This window comes from Euprymna scolopes, chromosome 10 (assembly GCF_053919585.1).
Source record: "Euprymna scolopes isolate OS-2025 chromosome 10, ASM5391958v1, whole genome shotgun sequence".
NCBI classification, from domain to species: domain Eukaryota; kingdom Metazoa; phylum Mollusca; class Cephalopoda; order Sepiida; family Sepiolidae; genus Euprymna; species Euprymna scolopes.
Genome location: NC_136491.1, coordinates 16561673 through 16585843, shown reverse-complemented (window position 1 = coordinate 16585843; position 24171 = coordinate 16561673). Strand labels below are relative to the sequence as shown.

General features: G+C 29.8%; 1 protein-coding gene across 1 annotated transcript in view; it reads right to left on the bottom strand.

Moving 5' to 3' along the window:
• Positions 1 to 24171, bottom strand: part of LOC145285821 (sodium-coupled monocarboxylate transporter 1-like) — a 220140-nt gene that overhangs the window by 103747 nt on the left and 92222 nt on the right. The window contains exon 2 of the mRNA XM_080134240.1: positions 5983 to 6318. Within this exon, the coding sequence (XP_079990366.1) occupies positions 5983 to 6318 (336 nt within the window). The remainder of the gene's footprint in view (positions 1 to 5982; positions 6319 to 24171) is intronic.

The following is a 24171-nucleotide window of genomic DNA, read 5'->3' as shown; positions in this document are numbered from 1 at the left end:
CCATAAATTCATTTGATAACATAACATAGCAATACACTATATTCATTTTCACACATAACATAGCAATACACTAAATTCATTTTATAACATAACAAATCAATACTCTAACTTCATTTTATAATATAACATAGCAATATACTAAATTCATTTTATAACATAACATAGCAATACACTAAATTCATTTCATAACATAACATAGCAATACACTACATTCATTTCATAACGTAACATAGCAATACACTAAATTCATTTATAACATAACATAGCAATAAACTAAATGCATTTCATAACAATACACTAAATGCATTTCATAGCAATACACTAACTTCATTTCATAACATAACATAGCAATACACTAAACTCCTTTTATAACATAACATATTAATGCACTAAATTCATTTGATAACATAAAATAGCAATATACAAACTTCATTTTATAACACAATATAGCAATACACTAAATTCATTTTAAAACATAACATATATATACTCTAAATTCATTCATAACATAACATAGCAATATACTAAATTCATTTTATAACATAACATAGCAATACACTAAATTCATGTCATAACATAACATAGTAATACACTTAATCCATTTTACAACATAGCATATTAATACTCTAAATTCATTTGATGACATAACATAGCAATATATGACATTCATTTTATAACATAACATATTAATTCTAAAAATTCATTTCATAACATAACATATTAATACTCTACATTCATTTTATGACATAACATATCAATACTTTAAATTCATTTCATAACATAACATAGCAATATACTAAATTCATTTTATAACATAACATTGCAATACACTAAATTCATTTCATAACATAACATAGCAATACACTAAATTCATTTTATATCATAACATATCAATACTCTAAATTCATTTCATAACATAACATAGCAATATACTAAATTCATTTTATAACATAACATAGAAATACACTACATTCATTTCATAACAAAACATAGCAATACACTAAATTCATTTTATAACATTACATATTAATGCACTAAATTCATTTGATAACATAAAATAGCAATATACTAAGTTCATTTTATAACACAATATAGCAATACACTAAATTCATTTAAAAACATAACATATCAATACTTTAAATTTATTTTATAACATAACATATTAATACTCTAAATTAATTCATAACATAACATAGCAATACACTAAATTCATTTTATAACATAACATAGCGATACACTAAATTTATTTTAAAGCATAACATATCAATATGATAACATATTAATGCACTAAATTCATTTGATAACATAAAATAGCAATATACAAACTTCATTTTATAACACAATATAGCAATACACTAAATTCATTTTAAAACATAACATATATATACTCTAAATTCATTCATAACATAACATAGCAATACACTAAATTCATTTTATAACATAACATAGCAATACACTAAATTCATGTTATAACATAACATAGAAATACACTAAATTTATTTTATAACATAACATATCAATACTCTAAATTCATTTCATAACATAACATAGCCATATACTAAATTCATTTTATAACATAACATAGCAATACACTAAATTAATTTCATAACATAACATCGAAATACACTAATTTAATTTTATAACATAACCTAGCAATACACTAAATTAATTTGATAACACAAACTAGCAATATACTAAATCCATTTTATAACATAACATAGTAATACACTAAATTTATTTTAAAGCATAACATATCAATACTCTAAATTCATTTCATAACATAATATAGCAATGTACTAAATTCATTTTATAACGTAACATAGCAATACACTAAATTCATTTTATAACATAACATAGCAATACACGAAATTCATTTTAAAACATAACTATCCAAGACACTTAATCCATTTTATAACATAACAAAGCAATACACTAGTTCATATTATAACATAACATATCAATACAATAAATTCATGTTATAACATTGCATATAAATACACAAAATTCATTTTATAGCATAACATAGCAGTACATTAAATTCATTTTAAAGCACAACACATCAATACACTAAATTCATTATAAAACATCACACAGCAATTCACTAAATTCATTTTTAATCATAATACAGCAATACACTAAATTAATTTTATAACATAACATAGCAATACACTAAATTCATTTTATAACATAACATATTAATACACTAAATTCATTTTATAACATAACGCAGCAATGCACTTAATTAATTATATAACATAACGTATAAATACACTAAATTCGTTTTATAACATAACATATAAATACACTAAATTAATTTTATAACATAACATAGTAATACACTAAAACAATTTTATAACGTAACACAGCAATACACTAAATTCATTTAAAACATAACACTGCAATACACTAAATTCATTTTATAACATAACATAGCAATACACAAAATATTTTTATGACATAACATAGCAATACACTAAATTCATTTTAAAACATAACACAGCAATGCACTAAATTTATTTTAAAACATAAGAAAGCAATACACTAACTTTATTTTATAACATAACATAGCAATACACTAAATTCATTTTATAACATTACATATAAATACACTAAATTCATTTTAAAACGTAACACAGCAATACACAAAATTAATTATATAACATAACGTATCAATACACTAAATTCATTTTATAACATAACATATAAATACACTAAATTCATTTTATAACATAACATAGTAATACACTAAATTCATTTTATAACACAGGAATACACTAAATTCATTCAAAATATAGCACAGCAATACACTGAATTTTATAACAAACGCTTACATACCATAAATTCATTTCATAACATTACATAGCAATACACTAAATTCATTTAATAACATAACATATAATACACTAAATCATTTTATTACATAATATAGCAATACACTAAATTGATTTTATAACATAACATATTAATACACTAAATTCATTTTGTGACATAAAATATAAATACACTAAATTCATTTTATAACTTAACATATAAATGCACTAAATTCCTTTTATAACATAACATATCAATACACTGCATTGCTTTTATAACATAACATATAAATACACTAAATTCATTTTATAACATAACATATAAATACACTAAAATCATTTTATAGCATAACATATAAATACACTACATTCATTTTATAACATAACATATAAATATACTAAATTCATTTTATAACATAACATATTAATACACTAAGTTTATTTTAAAACATAACATATAAATACACTAAATTTATGTCATAACATAACATATTAATACACTACATTCATTTTATAACATCATATAGCAATACACTAAATTCATTCTATAACATGACATAGTAATACACTAAATTCATTTAAAACATAACGCAGCGATACACTAAATTAATTTTCAAACATACTATATAAATACACTAAATTAATTTTATAACATAACGCAGCAATGCACTAAGTTCATTTTAAACATAACACAGCATTACATTAAATTCATTTTATAACATAACATAGCAATACACTAAATTCAATTTATAACATAAAATATAAATACACTAAATTCATTTTATAACATAACATATAAATCCACAAAAATTATTTTATAACAACATGTTAATACCTTAAATTCATGTTATAACGTAACATAGCAATACACTAAATTCATTGTAAAACATAACAGAGAAATACACTTAATACATTTTATGATATCACATATAAATACACTAAATTCATTTTATAACATAACATATCATTACACTAAATTCATTTTATCACATAATATAGCAATAGACTAAATTCATTTTAAAACTTAACATACAAATACACTAAATTCATTTCATAACATCACATATAAATACACTAAATTCAGTTTGTAACGTAACATATAAATAAACTAAATTCATTTCATAATATAACACATGACTACACTTAATTCATTTTATTACATAACATATTAATACACTAAGTTTAATTTATAACATAACATATGAATTCACTAAATTTATTTCATAACATAACATATAAATACACTAAATTCATTCCATAACATAACATTGCAATACACTAAATTCATTGTAAAACATAACAGAGCAATACACTAAATTCATTTTACACCATAACATATAAATACACTAAATTCATTTTATAACATAACATATAAATACACAAAATTCATTTTATAACATAACATATAAATACGCTAAATTCATTTTATAACATAACATATAAATACACTAAATGCATTTTATAACATAACATATTTATACACTAAGTTTATTTATAACATAACATATAAAAAAACCTAATTCATTTAATAGCATAGCATATAAATACACTAAATTCATTTTATAACATTACATATTAATACACTAAGTTTATTTTATAACATAATATATAAATACACTAAATTCATTTTTATAAAATAACATATAAGTACACTAAATTCATTTTATAACATTACATATTAATGCACTAATTTTATTTTATAACATAACATAAATACACTAAATTAATTCCATTTACATAACATATAAATACACTAAATTCATTTTATAACATAACATATAAATATACTAAATTGATTTTATAACATAATATATAAATACACTAAATTCATTTTATAACATAACATATAAATACACTAAATTCATTTCATAATATAACATATAAATACACTTAATTCATTGTAAAACATAACATATAAATACACTAAATTCATTTTATAACATAACATATTAATACACTAAGTTTAATTTATAACATAACATATAAATTCACTAAATTTATTTGATAACATAACATATAAATACACTAAATTCATTTCATAACATAACATAGCAATACACTAAATTCATTGTAAAACATAACAGAGCAATACACTAAATTCATTTTATAACATAACATACTAATACACTAAATTAATTTTATAACATAACATAGCAATACAGTAAATTCATTTTATAACATAACATATTAATGCACTTAGTTTATTTTATAACATAACATATAAATATACTAAATTCATTTCATTACATAACAGAGCAATACACTAAATTCATTTTATAATATAACATATACATACATAAAATGCATTGTATAACATAGCATATTAATACACTAAATTCATGTCATAACATAACATTGCAATACACTAAATTAATTTTATTACATGACATAGCATTAAAGTAAATTCATTTTATAACATAACATATAAATTCACTAAATTCATTTGATAACATAACAGCAATACAGTAAATTCATTTTATTACATAACATAGCATTACGGTAAATTAATTTCATAACATAACATATAAATTCACTAAATTCATTTGATAACATAACATAGCAATACAGTTAATTCATTTTATAACATAACATATAAATAAACTGAATTAATTTTATAACATGACAAAGCGATACACTAAATTCATTTTATAACATAACATATAAATACATAAAATTCATTTTATAAAATAACATATAAATACACTAAATTCATTTGATTATATACACTAAATTCATTTTATAAATTAACATAGCAATACAGTAAATTCATTTTATAACATAACAGCAATATACTAAATTCATTTCATAACGTTACATATGAATACACTAAATTCGTTTTATAACATAACATATCAATACACTAAATTAGTTGTATCACATAACATATAGATACACTAAATTCATTTATAATATAATATCGCAATACTCTAAATTCATTTTATAACATAACATAGCAATACACTTAATTTATTTTATAAGATAACATATCAATGCACTTAATTTATTTTATAACAGAACATATAAATACACTAAATTCATTTGATAAACTAACATATCAATACTCGTAATTCGTTTCATAACATAACATAGCAATACACTAAATTCATTTGATAACATAACCTAGCAATACACTAAATTCATTTAATAACGCGTGAATGGATCAAGTACTTACCTCGTAAATACTGGTAATTCCAAGTTCATGAAAAAACCTTGCGTAAATGAAGGCCGCAGTTATAAGTGCAAACATGAATCCCACCAAACTTAAAATATACATCAAACCATTGACATAGGCTTCGGCGGGCATGCCGAGCACCATGATTGCTGACTCGAATGACACCATGAGCGATATGGCCAAAGGTAGGACTTTCTGTTTGCGGCTGCCGACAATGAAGTCACTCGTCGTTTTGTTCGAATTGCCATGAAAATAAAAGAAGAAACCAATTGCGAGTGATACAACGATCGTTGCCCAAAATACTGTGTAATCGTAGATAGTGAAATGCAGCATCATCTATAAAGAAAGAAAAAAATCTTTTGATGTCAAGGGATGCAGAGAACGATCCGTTTTTTCTGTAGAGGTTGGGCTTGCATATTCCAGCAGCTCACGTAAACCACTAAATTTTGGGAAGTGGTAGAGTTTGTTTTTTTTGGGGGGGGGTTCTACTTCGTTTTTCCTCTGTTAAAGTTAGAGGTAAGTTTTTTTGTTTGTTTGTTTTTTGTTTGTTTTTTGTTTGTTTGTTTGTTTGTTTGTTTTTTGGGGGTTGGGGTTCTTAAGATTTTCGATTTTCTGCCGAAGATTCCTAAGGAAATACCTTTACAAATATCTCGTAGGAAAGTTTTCCAATCGGTCACAGCGTGTTCTGAACCGATAACACTCTCTCACTGTAATTTCAAACAATTTCAATGTCTTGGGACCATTCTTCCAATTTATTAACTGTCGTCTGCTTCATTGGCTAAACACTTTGCCATATATAATTTGATGTCACAGGAAATGTACTTATTCAAAGAACGACCCGTTTTTCCGGAGATGTTGCGCTAGCATATTCCGGCAACTTACGTAAAACACCGGAATATGCCGAATGCTTATAAAATTTTTAAACTATAGAAAAAAAAGAAAACCTTATAATAGAAAACATTTATCATATCTTAATTTCGATGAAAAAAAATGGAAATGAAATAAAAAAAAAAAAAATAAAAAAGAAATCAACTTACGGTAAGTTTCATGAATTTTTTTTTTTTTTTTTTGTAAAAATATTATTGAAAAAAACTTTTTTATTCGTAAGGAATGTTATTATTTTAAGTAGTTATTTTTCGAGGGGGTACGAAAAAAATATTTTTATAGCAAAATGTGTTTTGTGTACTCTGTTTTCTGTTAGTGTTGTGGGACAGGCTATTTTTTAAATTTCATTTTCGGTTATCTGTCGGCGTTACATTTATTGGGTGGTTTTCTATAAGTGTTTTGTTTAATTTTCAATTTTTGAGCGATCATTTATACTCCAATGATGACAGCCTCGTGTCCGCCACATTGCTGTCGTTCTAGCTTAACTTATCATTACTTATGTTTCAAACTTAATAAACGCTTTCAAATAAGTTAAAACACTAAAAACTGATCAAGTAAATCGGTATGTTGGCAGTTGTGCTTCACTTTGATACACTATATTAATTGCTAAACGTTCAGTTGGATCAATTAGATTTAAATGATCCCAGAAAATAAACAAAATGAAGGAAACAAATTTGGGTCTACATCGTTTTTTTTTTTCGGCTGACCTGCGTGCACAGTAAACACATAGATAATAAGCATACGTTGTTTCGTTTTTGTCATAAGATCAATTATTAATATAGGTCAATTATTAATAGAGGTAAATTATTAATATAGATCATTATTAATATAGATCAATTATTAATATAGATCAAATATTAATATAGATCAATTGTTAGTATAGGTCAATTATTAATATAGATCAATTATTAGGATAGGTCAATTATTAATATAGATCAATTATTAGGATAGGTCAATTAATAATATATATCAATTATTAATATAGATCAATTATTAGTATAGATCAATTATTAATATAGGTCAATTATTAGTATAGATCAATTATTAATATAGGTCAATTATTAATATAGTTCAATTACTAATATAGGTCAATTATTAGTATAGATCAATTATTGATATAGGTCAATTATTAATATAGGGAAAGGGAATTAAATAAATTGAAAATAAGAATTTAGAACATTTAACGCGTACACAACCCGAATATTAAAATTTTTAATGACAAATGAGAACAATTATAATATTTGTTAAAATGTTTTGTAAAACAAAAACGCACCAAAAAAATATTTGTGCTCCCCTTTTATTTTTTAAATAAAGCTTTCCCGGCATTAAAAAAAATCGCACTTGTGACGAAAAAAAAAAAAGACATTGAAATTTATTATCCGTTTGTTAAGTCAACCGGAAGATTTATTATCCGTTTGTGCAAGTCAACCGGAAGAAAACAATATACATCCGAATTCATCTCTTTCATATTGCTTATTATCTGGGATCCTTAAACCCTACTTGATCCGCTCAGTTTAAATAGGCGGATCTTATTTGATGCAGTCATTAATCTCTGTAAGATACTTTATTGGTCGAACCGTAATGCTTATTGCTCGAATCCATATATTGAAAGAACGCATCGTGTATTATGTGCTCAAAATCTTTTTAAAAAGCTTTATTTTATTTTATTTTTTGGTCTGTCACTCTCATTTCTCATTCACAGATTGAACAGACGCATCTTAGTTTGCATACGTCTATTCAATTTTACAATAGGTCCCGACTGTCGTTCCATCCGTCACGCTTAAGATTAAACCCACATTTTAATCGCAAAGCGTACAGAATGAATCCATTCAAATAATATAGGTTTTTCTTTTTCAAGTAAAATATAAATACAAAAGTTACTTAAATATAATCACACTGTTAGGGTCATGGTTTCACTTTTATTATTTGTAAATACCAGATTTTTTGTTATAGTCATACGCGCTGAATATACTGTTAGCAAAAAAGAAATGTAACATTGAATGAAAATAGGAAATTAAATGAAATATATTTGTCGAATTCCTGCTTTCCCACGACTAAATTCAACTGTAATTTCTCACCGTCCGATCTCTCTCTCTCTCTCTCTCTCTCTCTCTCTCTCTCTCTCTCTCTCTCTCTCTCTCTCTCTCTCTCTCTCTCTCTCTCTCTCTCTCTCTTAGCTATCGAAAAACTAATTGCCGTCGTGCTTCCAACTCGTCCTTTTCATAACAGATTATGCCCTCTTATGAAATTAACGCTATATGTATATTACTGGGCCTTCTACAAACAAAGATCTTTTCTTTATCTTTCCTTCCCTCATTCCATCACCCGACAGGAAAGAGAGAGACGTGCCTGTTTGTTGAAGTCACTTTCTTCGTTACTTTTACCATGTAATCAATTTCCCTAATCTTGTTCTTCAATTCAGCTACAAAGATACATGTTAATTACGCATAAATATGAGCAGTTAAATAATCCAGTAGCAATATATATATATATATATATATATATATATATATATATATATATATATATATATATATACTAGCAAAAGTACCCGTCGTTGACTTGGTTCAAAAACAGCCTACAGAAAATGGACTCTGATTTATGAAAGTATGATAAGTTACGAAAAGGAAGGGTTGTAAATTTGGGTTGAATTTGGGGGTATCAAAACCAAAGCAAAATATGATGAAAGTAACAATAAAATAGATAAACCCCATAATTTATTATACCATACATGTTCACACTGAAACACTTATCACAATATTCTGTGGATCTATATTAAAAAATCTTGTTAAAATTTGTGATATATCACATATTTCTGCCAGATCAAGCATACCCATTTCTGTGTCTCGATAAATCTTCTATCATTATATGTAATCAGTTTTTTAAAATAGTCAACCATATAGGAGCCTATTCGTGACCAGACACACACACACACACACATTCAGCTTATATATATATATATATATATATATATATATATATATATATATATATATATAAGTTAGTGTCTGTCTGTGTACATTTCCCTACGCACTAACTCTGTCAATTTTCAGTCTAAAGACTCGAAATTTGATATACAGGGTACTGAGATTTGAGAACATCTTTGTAATCCGTTTTCGACCAGAAATTTGGCTGTTGATGTTTGAGAACTCTACCAAACTCCTCCGTGAATGTTGGATACAAACAACTGAAATTGTAGATATAGGTTCCTTGGACCTGGATCTAACTTAATAACTTGATTTGAGCCAAAAACAATAAATGTTAAGGAGTCATAATAGGGGTCAAAGTTTTCAAAAAATTGACCGCTTTTTTTTTTCCTTTTTTTTCTTTTTTTTTTTTTTCTCAACATACACCTTCAAACACCCGGGCAATTCCGCGCTGAAATGCTAGTACATAAATAAAGAAATTGGTCAAATATTCCATAAAAAATATGTATACGATGCGTGATTGGCGTCACAAACAATTCATTTCAATTCCAAACAATAAATTACTTGCTTTCTTTCTTAAAGGTAATACTATCAGATATTGAAGTGGTTGAGTTGACTAGTAGATATATTAGATAGTACATATTAGCGATTATGCAGGATGTACTGTACACAAAATCTAGGAAAGCATGTAGACTTGACTTTGACTGACAGTATGCAAAATGTGTCCATTCCTTAATAAAACGGTGTTAACCCTGTCTTAACATCTTTAAAAAGTTGACCCATTCCTTAATAAAACGTTGTTTACCCTGTCTTAACATCTTTAAAAAGTTGACCCATTCCTTAATAAAACGTTGTTTACCCTGTCTTAACATCTTTAAAAAGTTGACCCATTCCTTAATAAAACGTTGTTTACTCTGTCTTAACATCTTTTAAAAGTTGACCCATTCCTTAATAAAACATTGTTTACCCTGTCTTAACATCTTTAAAAAGTTGACCCATTCCTTAATAAAACGTTGTTTACTCTGTCTTAACATCTTTAAAAAGTTGACCCATTCCTTAATAAAACGTTGTTTACCCTGTCTTAACATCTTTTAAAAGTTGACCCATTCCTTAATAAAACGTTGTTTACCCTGTCTTAACATCTTTAAAAAGTTGACCCATTCCTTAATAAAACGTTGTTTACCCTGTCTTAACATCTTTTAAAAGTTGACCCATTCCTTAATAAAACGTTGTTTACTCTGCCTTAACATCTTTTAAAAGTTGACCCATTCCTTAATAAAACGTTGTTTACCTTGTCTTAACATCTTTAAAAAGTTGACCCATTCCTTAATAAAACGTTGTTTACTCTGTCTTAACATCTTTAAAAAGTTGACCCATTCCTTAATAAAACGTTGTTTACCCTGTCTTAACATCTTTTAAAAGTTGACCCATTCCTTAATAAAACGTTGTTTACTCTGTCTTAACATCTTTTAAAAGTTGACCCATTCCTTAATAAAACGATGTTTATCCTGTCTTAACATCTTTTAAAAGTTGACCCATTCCTTAATAAAACATTGTTTACCCTGTCTTAATATCTTTAAAAAGTTGACCCATTCCTTAATAAAACGTTGTTTACCCTGTCTTAACATCTTTAAAAAGTTGACCCATTCCTTAATAAAACGTTGTTTACCCTGTCTTAACATCTTTAAAAAGTTGAACAATTCCTTAATAAATTGTTTTTAACCCTGTCTTACCCACATTTTAAAAATTAGACCCATTCCTTATAAAACGTTTTTAACCTTGTCTTGTCCCACTTTAAAAAAATGTAAATCATCCTCAAATATACATTTAGTTTCTATTACTCATTCCTCTTATTTAACCTGCCATAATTAAAAAATAATACTGCCTGTATTAAATTAATAAACAATTTATGTATTCATGAGTATATTCTTTAAAATGTCAAATTGTATACACCGTTGTGAAATTGATAATAAATAAGAAATTTCCGCAATATATTGTACTCAACAATGAATATTGTTATGTTTGATTCACAAATCATAATTGTCAATTATGTCATTAATTTTGTATTCTACTGAGTTATAATATATAAGCTCTGTTTGACTTTAAGTACTAAGCATTGAGCTCAACCATTTGTGCGGTGGTTAGTTGTATCCTGGAAATTTGCAATATTTTATTTTCTTTGCAATAGACCGGTGTTATTTTATCTTCTTGTCATATAGATAAAGTTATATAGAATTTTCTCTCTCTCTCTCTCTCTCTCTCTCTCTCTTTCTCTCTCTCTCTCTCTATCTATCTATCTATCTATCTATCTATATATATATACATATATATAATATATTATATATATATTATATATATATTATATATATAATATATATAATATATATAATATATATATTATATATATATATATTATATATGTATATATTATATATATATATTATATATGTATATATTATATATATATATATTATTTATACATATATATTATTTATACATATATATATATATATATATATATATATATATATATATATATATATATATATATATATATTATGGCTATGTAAAGACTAAATTTAAACTTGTTCGAAAACATTATTTATTTTAGATTGTGAAATTAAAAAATAAAAATGAATGTGTCAGCTGACCGGTTTCGAAGCTCACTCAACAGAGCTAAAATCGAGCTTAATTACGTTTTAAAAAGAAAAGGGGGGACAATGAATCGGAGATGAAAAAGTAGGGGGAATATATGTATAAAAACAAAAGGGGGGATTGATTAATTATTAAATAGAAACTAGATTAAGCCCTAAGAGATCTCTTTTTGTTCGCAAAGAGGTCTCAGAGTCTTAATGTATATAGTTTCTAGAATTTTGAGATGGTAAAGAGAGTGCGACTTGCTAAGAATGGATAAAAAGTCCGCACTAAAATTCAAAGCGCAAATACGATTATTTATAAGGTGCTCTCCTATAGATGAGTCATGGGTATTGCTCAAAACGTCCGAAGGTAAGTAGTTTCTATTTCGAATTTTGGATCGAACATGTTGTTTTACCCTATTATCTTATCTTTGAGACGTCCGCCCGACGTAGCGCACACCGCAGCTACATTTAAATAAATAAATAATTGAATTGTTATGGTGGGGGTGAAGAACGTCTTTACAAATTGAAGACAAAATGTGTTTACAAGAAAAAACAACACAACAACATTGTTGTACGACAGAAGAAATTTGCTTGGTAAATCTTTCACTAATATTACCTAGCCAAGGTAGGCGTAGGTAGATAGGGCATTTGTCGACAGATGCCTGTTTAATTTTATTGAAATTAGAAATTTTATTTTTAATTGTAGATTCCACGATTTGCAATGGAAAACCATTATTGCTAAGAGTCTTGGTAATAAATGTGACTTCATCATTTAATTTGTTATCTGAACATATCATACAAGCCCTATGGATAAGGGTGTTGATAAGATTATATTTTTGTTTGGTGGCGCAAAAAGAGTCCCAACGTGTGTAAAGACCAGTGAATGTAGGTTTACGATAGATGGAAGTCAAGAAAACGGAAGGTGTTTTACACACCAGTACATCTAGAAAAGGAAGGGAAGAATTACTTCCCTTTTCTATACTAAATTTTAGAACTGGGTGAATATTATTAAGGGATGCAAAAAAAGGTATCTGCTTCCGTTTCATTGTTGAACAGACAAAAAGTGTCGTCAACATAACGAAAATAAATATCTGGTTTTTGAAAGCCAGATAAAAGACCTTTTTCGTGGAAACCTACGAAAATATTTGCCAGAGCTGGTCCCATCGAAACACCATCTATCTGCCTGTACATAATGTTATTAAAACTGAATTCGACCGACATGGTGACGAATTCCATAAGTTCCACAAAAATACAGGAATAGGGAGAGTTGGGAGTTGACTGCGATAAAGGGCATCAGCACATATATCAATAGTCTCTGAGAGTGGAGCGCATGTAAATAGGCTTTCAATATCAAAAGAACACATAAACTTGTCAGTCTGAGTATAATTCTGCATAAATTTAGCAAAAGAAAAAGAATCTTTAATGCAGAAAGAACTATACTCTTCCAAAACTGGTTCTAAAATATTTGTAAGCCATTTGGCTACTTTATGTTGGGCGGAACCTATCATGGATAATATCGGTCTTAAAGGTACCCCACTCTTATGGGTTTTAGGTAAACCATAGAGACGGGGGCGTAATGAACCAGATCAAATCAGAAATGGAGGAAGAAAGAGCTCCACTCTTCACCCATTTAACCAGACGTCTTTGGAATCTAGATTCAATAGATATAGTAGAGTCGTGTATCTCTACCGGACCTAGCTGTTCAAATTTAGAGGTGTCATTGAGAATTGTCATCATTTTATTGATATAATCCTGGTGGTCAAGTATAACAACACCAGAGCCTTTGTCCGGTTTAGTGATAGTAAGAGATTTATTCTGGCGTAATGTTTTGATAACACGGAAATGTTCATTACGCCATTTGGATTCACTAAACGAGACTGGTGTACCTGCATATGAATGAGCAATATCATTCAATTTCGCCTTAAGGTCACTAACCTTACTGTCGGAAACAGGGGAAAGTCTTGCTAATTGAGCAAAATAGACTTCGAATTAAGATTAGATAATAGGATTCAGATTAGAAAATAGAATTCGAATTAAGATTAGATAATAGGGTAAAACAACATGTTTGATCCAAAATTCGAAACGGAAACTACCTACCTTCGGACGTTTTGAACAATATCCATGGCTTATCTATAGGAGAGCACCTTATAAATAATCGTATTTGCGCTTTGAATTTTAGTGCGGACTTTTTTTTCCATTCTTAGCAAGTCGCACTCTCTTTATCATCTTAAAATTCTAGAAACTATATATATTAAGACTCTGAGACCTTCTCTTTGCAAACAAAAAGAGAATCTCTTAGGGCTTAATCTAGTTTCTATTTAATAATTAATCCACCCCCACTTTTTTTTAATACATATATTTCCCCCCTACTTTTTCATCTCCGATTCATTGTTCCCCCCTTTTCTTTTTAAAACGTAATTAAGCTCGATTTTAGCTCTGTTGAGCGAGCTTCGAAACCGGTCATCTGACACATTAATTTTTATTTTTTAATTTCACAATCTAAAATAAATGTTTTCGAACAAGTTTAAATTTAGTCTTTACATAGCCATAATAAAATTTTGTACCCCGCAAAAAAAAAAATATATATATATATATAATTAACAGACATATTTCGCAGTCTATGACTCATCAGTGTGGCTAGACATGGAAAGTATATCCACGCTTCTATATCCACGCTTCTATATCCACGTACTGTTGCCACATCTGGGCAGGAACTGCTAGAAACTTTATCCTGCCCTGACAGAGGTTAAAATAGACTTTGTAACCTAGTGGGAGGGTGCCCTTTTCTCTTCACATTCAACCTTTTTCCGACAGAAGAGACGTTGCGAGCCTGTTTTTGCTTTATCGTTATTTTGGTGACAAGTGCTCGTCTGAGCCCCAATCTATGGTCCCTTTTGCCTGACGTTCACGAAAAACACTGGTCTAGCTGAAACCGCCATCAACAATTTCCCCCACTCTAAACCCAAACTAAGATTCCATGAACAAAGTTTCTTTCTTAGAACTGCACGCCTGTGAAACTCTGTTCCGTTTTCCTGCATTCCAACCGACTACAATATGGTTGTCTACAAGTCCAACGTGAATAAGTTCTTGATGAATCATCCCCTTATGTAATCCAATTTACCAACTTTCCACTACTAACGATTACTACGACATTGTCCCGTTGACTACTATACACTCATTAACACTTATCCTCGAGTGTCCTACCGCCTTTGATAAGTGGTGACTTCTTTTGTAAAAACAAAAAAAAACATTGAGTCACATCCAAATTTGATCAGCAGACAAGTACCGTTTTGTTTGAGTCAAACAAGACATATTGCCACTTGAAACGTATAGGGTTATTATTAATATTTCGGATTGTGTCTAATAAGGGATTGTGGGGAGTTGAGCAGTTAGGTGTCTGCTCATATTAAATTTAAGCTTCTGCAGCTCAGTACAGTCTAGGAAACAAGAAAAAGGAAGGAAATTCCAAAGTTTAGCGATTCGAGGGAAGAAACTATTCGAGTAGAAGGCTTTCAGGCATCAAGAGACCTTAACAGTTAAGGGGTGAAATTTTGCTGCTTGTTCGGTTAATACATAATATATATGTCGATGGTGTACAAATGCTATGAGTTCATCAAACAACATTCAATTAAATTACATGTGAAATATGCACAGGATGCGACATTGCAACGATGAGACAGAGGTTAAAGCTTGGCTGACAGTGCAGGACCTATTATATTTAAGACGTGTTTGGGCCCTGTTTAAGAGTAAGTGATTAGTGGTAGATGCATTAGCCCAGCTGTGTCAATAATACTGCATCCATGGGCGAATTTTTAGCTATACATTCATATGCGTAAATACGCTGTTAAATTGAAACTCCGGCTTACTATCCTTAAAGCAAAAAATCGGTTAGAAGAAAGAATGCAGTACGCATGTGAACTACATGTACTAAGCATCACAAGTAACCTGATCACAGGTCAAAGGTTAAAGTAAATGAGGTGTTTTATAAGCATTTCATTGCACTTATCGGCATCACACAAGGCGACTGTTTGAGTGCGTTCATCTTCATATTCTTCCACGTAGGATCTAAAGAACGAACGATAAAAATCCAAAGACTGCATATTTATTACACTAAACTATGTTCATGATATCAAGTATGAGGTGAAGAATGAAGAGGCATAATTAGTATTGACTGAAACAATACCAGCCATCATTTATATTTATGATTTGAAGATAAACAACACCAGCATAGAATAATACACACTACCGAAATATCCTCATCTTACAGGGTGGAACAATAAAATTGTCACTATAAAAAAGGGCGACATGATTCCATTTCCGTTCAATCAAAACTGGTTTTCTTGATTTTTTTTTTTTTTTGTAGACTATCTACTAGTTGGCCAGTTGTGTACAAATCCCAACAACGATACGAGCCTTCTATCATGTCTTAAAGTGGGACAATTTCCAATGAGCGAGATTGAAGATGCACCTCTGTACAACCTATGCTCTCTACTGATAGAAGTTATGACAAAAGGACCATTGCCAGCACCAGCAAAATGCATTGCTAGATTGTCACGAATAACAGGGACGTGCCCAGGGTGATGAAAACAAAGTTTTCGGCCACAATTATGGTCTTTAGTCTGGTTTAAAGTGAGGGCCACATCATGCCACCTCACATCTTCGAAGTCGGCTTGCAAGTCAATACCAAAGTGTACCTGGATGTGCTGAAGAGTATGATGATCCCCTGGTGCAATCAGGTGGCCTGATAAACTCTGAGTATGACAGCAGAACTCGGCGCCGACCCACACGTCCAAAGAAAATATTGTATTTTTTCAACCAATAATAATGAAAAAAGTATGAGATACATGGGTAAAAGTATTATTTTATTTAATGACCGGTGGTCTAAACTGACTACCCTGGTCAAATCAGAGAAAGTCCCTTTTTTTTCTTTTTTAATCAGACGGAGAAAATGGAAATAATTTTTTTAAAAAGTAAATAAAAAAAATCTTGTATTTTTCAACAATATTAATCGAAAATTTGCTTTATCGTTATTTTGGTGACAAGTGCTCGTCTGAGCCCCAATCTATGGTCCCTTTTGCCTGACGTTCACGAAAAACACTGGTCTAGCTGAAACCGCCATCAACAATTTCCCCCACTCTAAACCCAAACTAAGATTCCATGAACAAAGTTTCTTTCTTAGAACTGCACGCCTGTGAAACTCTGTTCCGTTTTCCTGCATTCCAACCGACTACAATATGGTTGTCTACAAGTCCAACGTGAATAAGTTCTTGATGAATCATCCCCTTATGTAATCCAATTTACCAAATTTCCACTACTAATGATTACTACGACATTGTCCCGTTCACTACTATACACTCATTAACACTTATCCTCGAGTGTCCTACCGCCTTTGATAAGTGGTGACTTCTTTTGTAAAAACAAAAAAAAAAAACATTGAGTCTCATCCAAATTTGATCAGCAGACAAGTACCGTTTTGTTTGAGTCAAACAAGACATATTGCCACTTGAAACGTATAGGGTTATTATTAATATTTCGGATTGTGTCTAATAAGGGATTGTGGGGAGTTGAGCAGCTAGGTGTCTGCTCATATTAAATTTAAGCTTCTGCAGCTCAGTACAGTCTAGGAAACAAGAAAAAGGAAGGAAATTCCAAAGTTTAGCGATTCGAGGGAAGAAACTATTCGAGTAGAAGGCTTTCAGGCATCAAGAGACCTTAACAGTTAAGGGGTGAAATTTTGCTGCTTGTTCGGTTAATCAATAATACATATGTCGATGGTGTACAAATGCTATGAGTTTATGAAACCACATTCAATTAAATTTCATGTAAAATATGCACAGGGTGCGACATTGCAACGATGAGTCAGGGGTTAAAGCTTGGCTGACAGTGCGGGGCCTATTATATTTAAGACGTGTTTGGGCCCTATTTAAGAGTAAGAGATTAGTGGTAGATGCATTAGCCCAGCTGTGTCAATAATACTGCATCCATAGTAATTGTCTGTATTTTTGAGATGAGGTGTTTTCATTGATTGAGATTGTCGGACTGACTTCCTCATCTTGGTTGTTATTGTCACGGAGGGCAAGACGGCCGAAACGTTGTGACAATAACAACCAAGATGAGGAAGTCTGTCCGACAATCTCAATCAATACTGCATCCATGGGCGAATTTTTAACTATATATTCATATGCGTAAATACGCTGTTAAATTTAAACTCCAACTTACTATCCTTAAAGCAAAAAATCGGTTAGAAGAAAGAATGCAGTACGCATGTGAACTACATGTACTAAGCATCACAAGTAACCTGATCACAGGTCAAAGGTTAAAGTAAATGAGGTGTTTTATAAGCATTTCATTGTACTTATCGGCATCACACAAGGCGACTGTTTGAGTGCGTTCATCTTCATATTCTTCCACGTAGGATCTAAAGAATGAACGATAAAAATCCAAAGACTGCATATTTATTACACTAAACTATGTTCATGATATCAAGTATGCGCTGAAGAATGAAGAGGCATAATTAGTATTGACTGAAACAATACCGGCCATCATTTATATTTATGATTTGAAGATAAACAACACCAGCATAGAATAATACACACTACCGAAATATCCTCATCCTACAGGGTGGAACGATAAGATTGTCACTATAAAAGAAGACGACATGATTCTATTTCCATTCAATCAAAACTGGTTTTCTTGAATCTTTTGTATCCTCATCCTACAGGGTGGAACAATAAAATTGTCACTATAAAAAAGGGCGACATGATTCCATTTCCGTTCAATCAAAACTGGTTTTCTTGATTTTTTTTTTTTTTGTAGACTATCTACTAGTTGGCCAGTTGTGTACAAATCCCAACAGCGATACGAGCCTTCTATCATGTCTTAAAGTGGGACAATTTCCAACGAGCGAGATTGAAGATGCACCTCTGTACAACCTATGCTCTCTACTGGAAGAAGTTATGACAACAGGACCATTGCCAGCACCAGCAAAGTGCATTGCTAGATTGTCACGAATAACAGGGGCATGCCCAGGGTGATGAAAACAAAGTTTTCGGCCGCGATTATGGTCTTTGGTCAGGTTTAAAGTGAGGGCCACATCATGCCACCTCACATCTTCGAAGTCGGCTTGCAAGTCAATACCAAAGTGTACCTGGATGTGCTAAAGAGTGTGATGATCCCCTGGTGCAACCAGGTGACCTGATAAACTCTGAGTATGACAGCAGAACTCGGCGCCGACCCACAAGTCCAAAGAAAATATTGTATTTTTTCAACCAATAATAATGAAAAAAGTATGAGATACATGGGTAAAAGTATTATTTTATTTAATGACCGGTGGTCTAAACTGGCCACCCTGGTCAAATCAGAGAAAGTCCCTTTTTTTGTTGTTTTTTTTAATCAGACGGAGAAAATGGAAGTAATTTTTTTTTTAAAGTAAACAAACAAAATCTTGTATTTTTCAACAATATTAATCGAAACCTTTTTACTTACTTACTTTTTTTTTGGTTGCAAAGCAGAGAAAGTTCCTTTTTTGTTGTTTTGTTTATTAGACGGAGAAAATAGAAGTAATTTTTTTAAAAATAAAAAAGAAATCTTGTATTTTTCAACCAATATTAATCGTTGACTGCTTCTGTTACTCCCACTGATTTAATGACTCTCACCACCACTTTGCCTTACGGCTGCTAATGCTACTCACAAATTTAACTCCTATCACTACTACTATTTTTGTCTCTGCTGCTACTCCCACCGATTTAACTCCTATCACCACTACTACTCTGCATTTCTTTGCATTTATTTTGCATTTCCATACACCAAACATGGATATAAATACCACTAAAACATCTGCTGGGTCATAAGCTTCATTTTGATACCTAATTTGCCTGGGTGGGTTGCCTGTAGGCTGACTTAAACCGCGTCACACACACACACACACACACACCACAGACAGACAGTACAGAAATTTATAATAGGATATATATATATATATATATATATATATATATATATATATATATATATATATATATATATATATATATATATATAGTGTTGGGACTATTCCAATATTTTTCCTGATTCCGATACAATTACCAATTCCGATTCCGCTTCTTCATAAATCTCTAAATATTTAACTATAAAGTTGCTATTTTCCCCCGGTTACCGTGCACATATTTTCTCTAACGTAAAACTACATTATACGGAGGGGCAGGGGTTATCTATAGATCTTAGCATTACTGGTAGTTTACAATCAATAAATATTTATTATTTTATTGTTCTATTATTAATTATTACTACCAGTTTTGAAAGGTTTTATTTTAAACAGAATTTTAAAAAAGAAAAAATAATGAAAAGAATCGTTTTGGCATCGGAAAATAATTTTTTCTCTTTCGATACCGATTCCGATACCCAAAAATGTTCCGATTTTTCTGATTCCCGATTCCGATTAATCGTCCCAACACTAATATATATATATATATATATATATATATATATATATATATATATATATATATATATATATATTAGCGGAGGGGGATGACTTTGCCGTGGCGTAAAATAAGCTTTAATATGATATTTTAATTTGTCCAAATTTCGTATATATTATTATAGTGTCGTGATTTCAAAAGTTTAAAAAAAAACATGTAGGTGCCATCAGCTAGAATCGAAACCGAACTATAGTATTCAATGCTGGTGACGTTAGCACTGTACCAATGTGACACGCATACAAACCGATTAAAAATAAAAATTAAAATAAACTAAGATTAATGTACAAAATGTTTAACGATTTTTTAAATTTTTACCCATTTTTGAACCCTTAAAAACTATTTTAACCGGCTAAAGACCCATAAACGAACAGTCCATAAAAAATCGAAGGTAAAATTTGAAAATGTGGAGAGAGACAGAACGACAGGCAGATCAACAGATAGATCAACAGACAGACAGACATGTAGCTGTTTATATATTAGATATATGCAGAGAGGAAAAGAGGGTGAAAAAGATATAAGAGAGAGAGAAATAGAGGAAAGGATACTGTGCCATTTGTGATATATTTTTTTGTAGCCACGCAAATATTGCCGCGTAGAGTCAAAGATAAAAAAAACAAGCTTTAAATTAGACGCCCCAATGAGTTCAAAAAATGTCGCTATCTTCAATAGTCGGTAATCTAATACCATTTCTTATTAACAGCAGAAAGCTAAGTGGGGTCTTTTTTTCGACGGTACACCGCCATCCCACAACGTAGCCACCAAACCCTTTTCTCTCTTCCCCTTCTTTTCTACCTTTTTCTATCTCTTAATGACAGGTGCAAAAGATTTACACAAAAAATAAGAAAATTACTAATGCTGTCATCCACTTGGAACATTGTTATACTTTGTTGATGTCAATCAAATAATGTGTCAAAACTTTTCAGAGCAAAACAGGAAAACAGAACACCAGTAAAAGATATTTTCCGTCATCTTCGACTGACAGCCACGTGGATATATATATATATATATATATATATATATATATATATATATATATATATATATATATATATATATATATATATACTAATCATAGTGGGGGTGATAAGTAGTTAAATGGATTAATCCTAATCTTATAAATACAAGACTGATAAATTAAAAAATGCATCCATTTTAAATGTGGAAATTGATGAATCGCACAGGTAAGAAATTCATTTTTATAGTATGAAAAGGTTAGTAATTTCAATTAAGAATAGGAAATTGGATCAAATGTTTGTAACATGTCTTCTTCCTAAGATTAAGGGTGGTGGTGTTTGATCAACACTGCTGGGGAGCCATGATGTAATATACTGTTATTTTTTAACTCCCCGAAACAGTGTTTCATGGTAAACAACTGATGATCCCTTGAAAAATAAATTGTTGGTATTATAGTAAATTCGAGAGCGAGTTGATGCAGTGCTTGCAGGTGATTAAATGACTTACTGACTAGATGGTTTTCTAACGAATGATAAAAAATATTTTTTGTATAGTTTTAAAGGTTAAAAACTTCAAAGACTATATATATATACGCTTTATTTTTTATTACCGTATCTTTCTGTTAAGTTACATTATTGTTTCAGCTACCCGGCCGTTTTTTTTTGTCGTCTGTAGCTTCCTCAGACTTTTACAGAAATGTTCGTTATGATGGGATGGAAGAGTGAATAATGTCAGGGGAGGGGTGCGAGAACGGCCAAAATAAAAACGGCCGGGAAACTGAAACAATAATGTAACTTAACAATAAATAAACGAAGGTTATAAAAAAGAAAACGTGAGTCTTGGGATTTTCAACAAAATTTTGCACTATATATGCTCTGCACCTATTAAATAGACACATTAAGCTTAACTCAAAATTAACGATGACTGTTTTTTAAAATAACAATGTGAACGGTATTCATTGAAATTAACGTTATTTCAAAAACAAATATATATATATATATATATATATATATATATATATATATATATATATATATATATATATATATATATATATAAATAAAAGGGGCGGAAATCTCTCAAAAGCTCTTTCATCTATCATCTCGTCAGGAGAGAATCGATAGTATAAAATTAAATAACATAAAGACGACTTTCTGGCACTTTTAGTACTCGTTTACTCGTTCCCCCCTTTTGCTCTTTATTTCGGCATTATGTTATTTAATTTTATACTATCGATTCTCTCCTGACGAGATGATAGATGAAAGAGCTTTTGAGAGATTTCCGCCCCTTTTATTTAAATGTATCTATAAATTTTGTACCTCCAAACATTTATTCATATATATATATATATATATATATATATATATATATATATATATATATATATATATATATATATATATATATATATATATATGCCGAGTCGTAGAAATTTCCAGGTTGGTATCTGGGGGCGCATTAATTCACAATGCACTTCCTAATCTTCGTTAAGGCATACTAATCTTCGTTAAGACATACTAATCTTCGTTAAGACATACTAATCTTCGTTAAGACATACTAATCTTCGTTAAAACATACTAATCTTCGTTAAGGCATATTAATCTTCGTTAAGGCATACTAATCTTCGTTAAGACATACTAATCTTCGTTAAGACATACTAATCTTCGTTAAGACATACTAATCTTCGTTAAGGCATATTAATCTTCGTTAAGGCATACTAATCTTCGTTAAGACATACTAATCTTCGTTAAAACATACTAATCTTCGTTAAGGCATACTAATCTTCGTTAAGGCATACTAATCTTCGTTAAGACATACTAATCTTTGTTAAGGCATACTAATCTTCGTTAAGACATACTAATCTTTGTTAAGGCATACTAATCTTTGTTAAGGCATACTAATCTTCGTTAAGGCATACTAATCTTCGTTAAGACATACATCTAGAAGAAGGTAACTGATGTAAAAAAAAAACTTGCGTTATAGTGTTATAGCGTATGCTTTGTCTTGTGGTAGTCCTGCGCCGACAAGGATTAGCAGTAATAACAAACGGTGTGGTTGGCTCTACACAGTCTTCACCACTATAAACAAATAATGTGTGGATTTCCGAACAACTGAACAGTTGTGGCAGAAGCTCATACGTCACACACACACACACACACATTATATATATATATATAGTAATTTACTGACTTTAATTTCAACTTAGAGTGCTCAACAATAAAATATATATGGCGATTAAGCTACACTGAATATTCGGCGTTTCATCCACTCTAGGATTTCTCAGGCTTACCTGAGCCTGAGGAA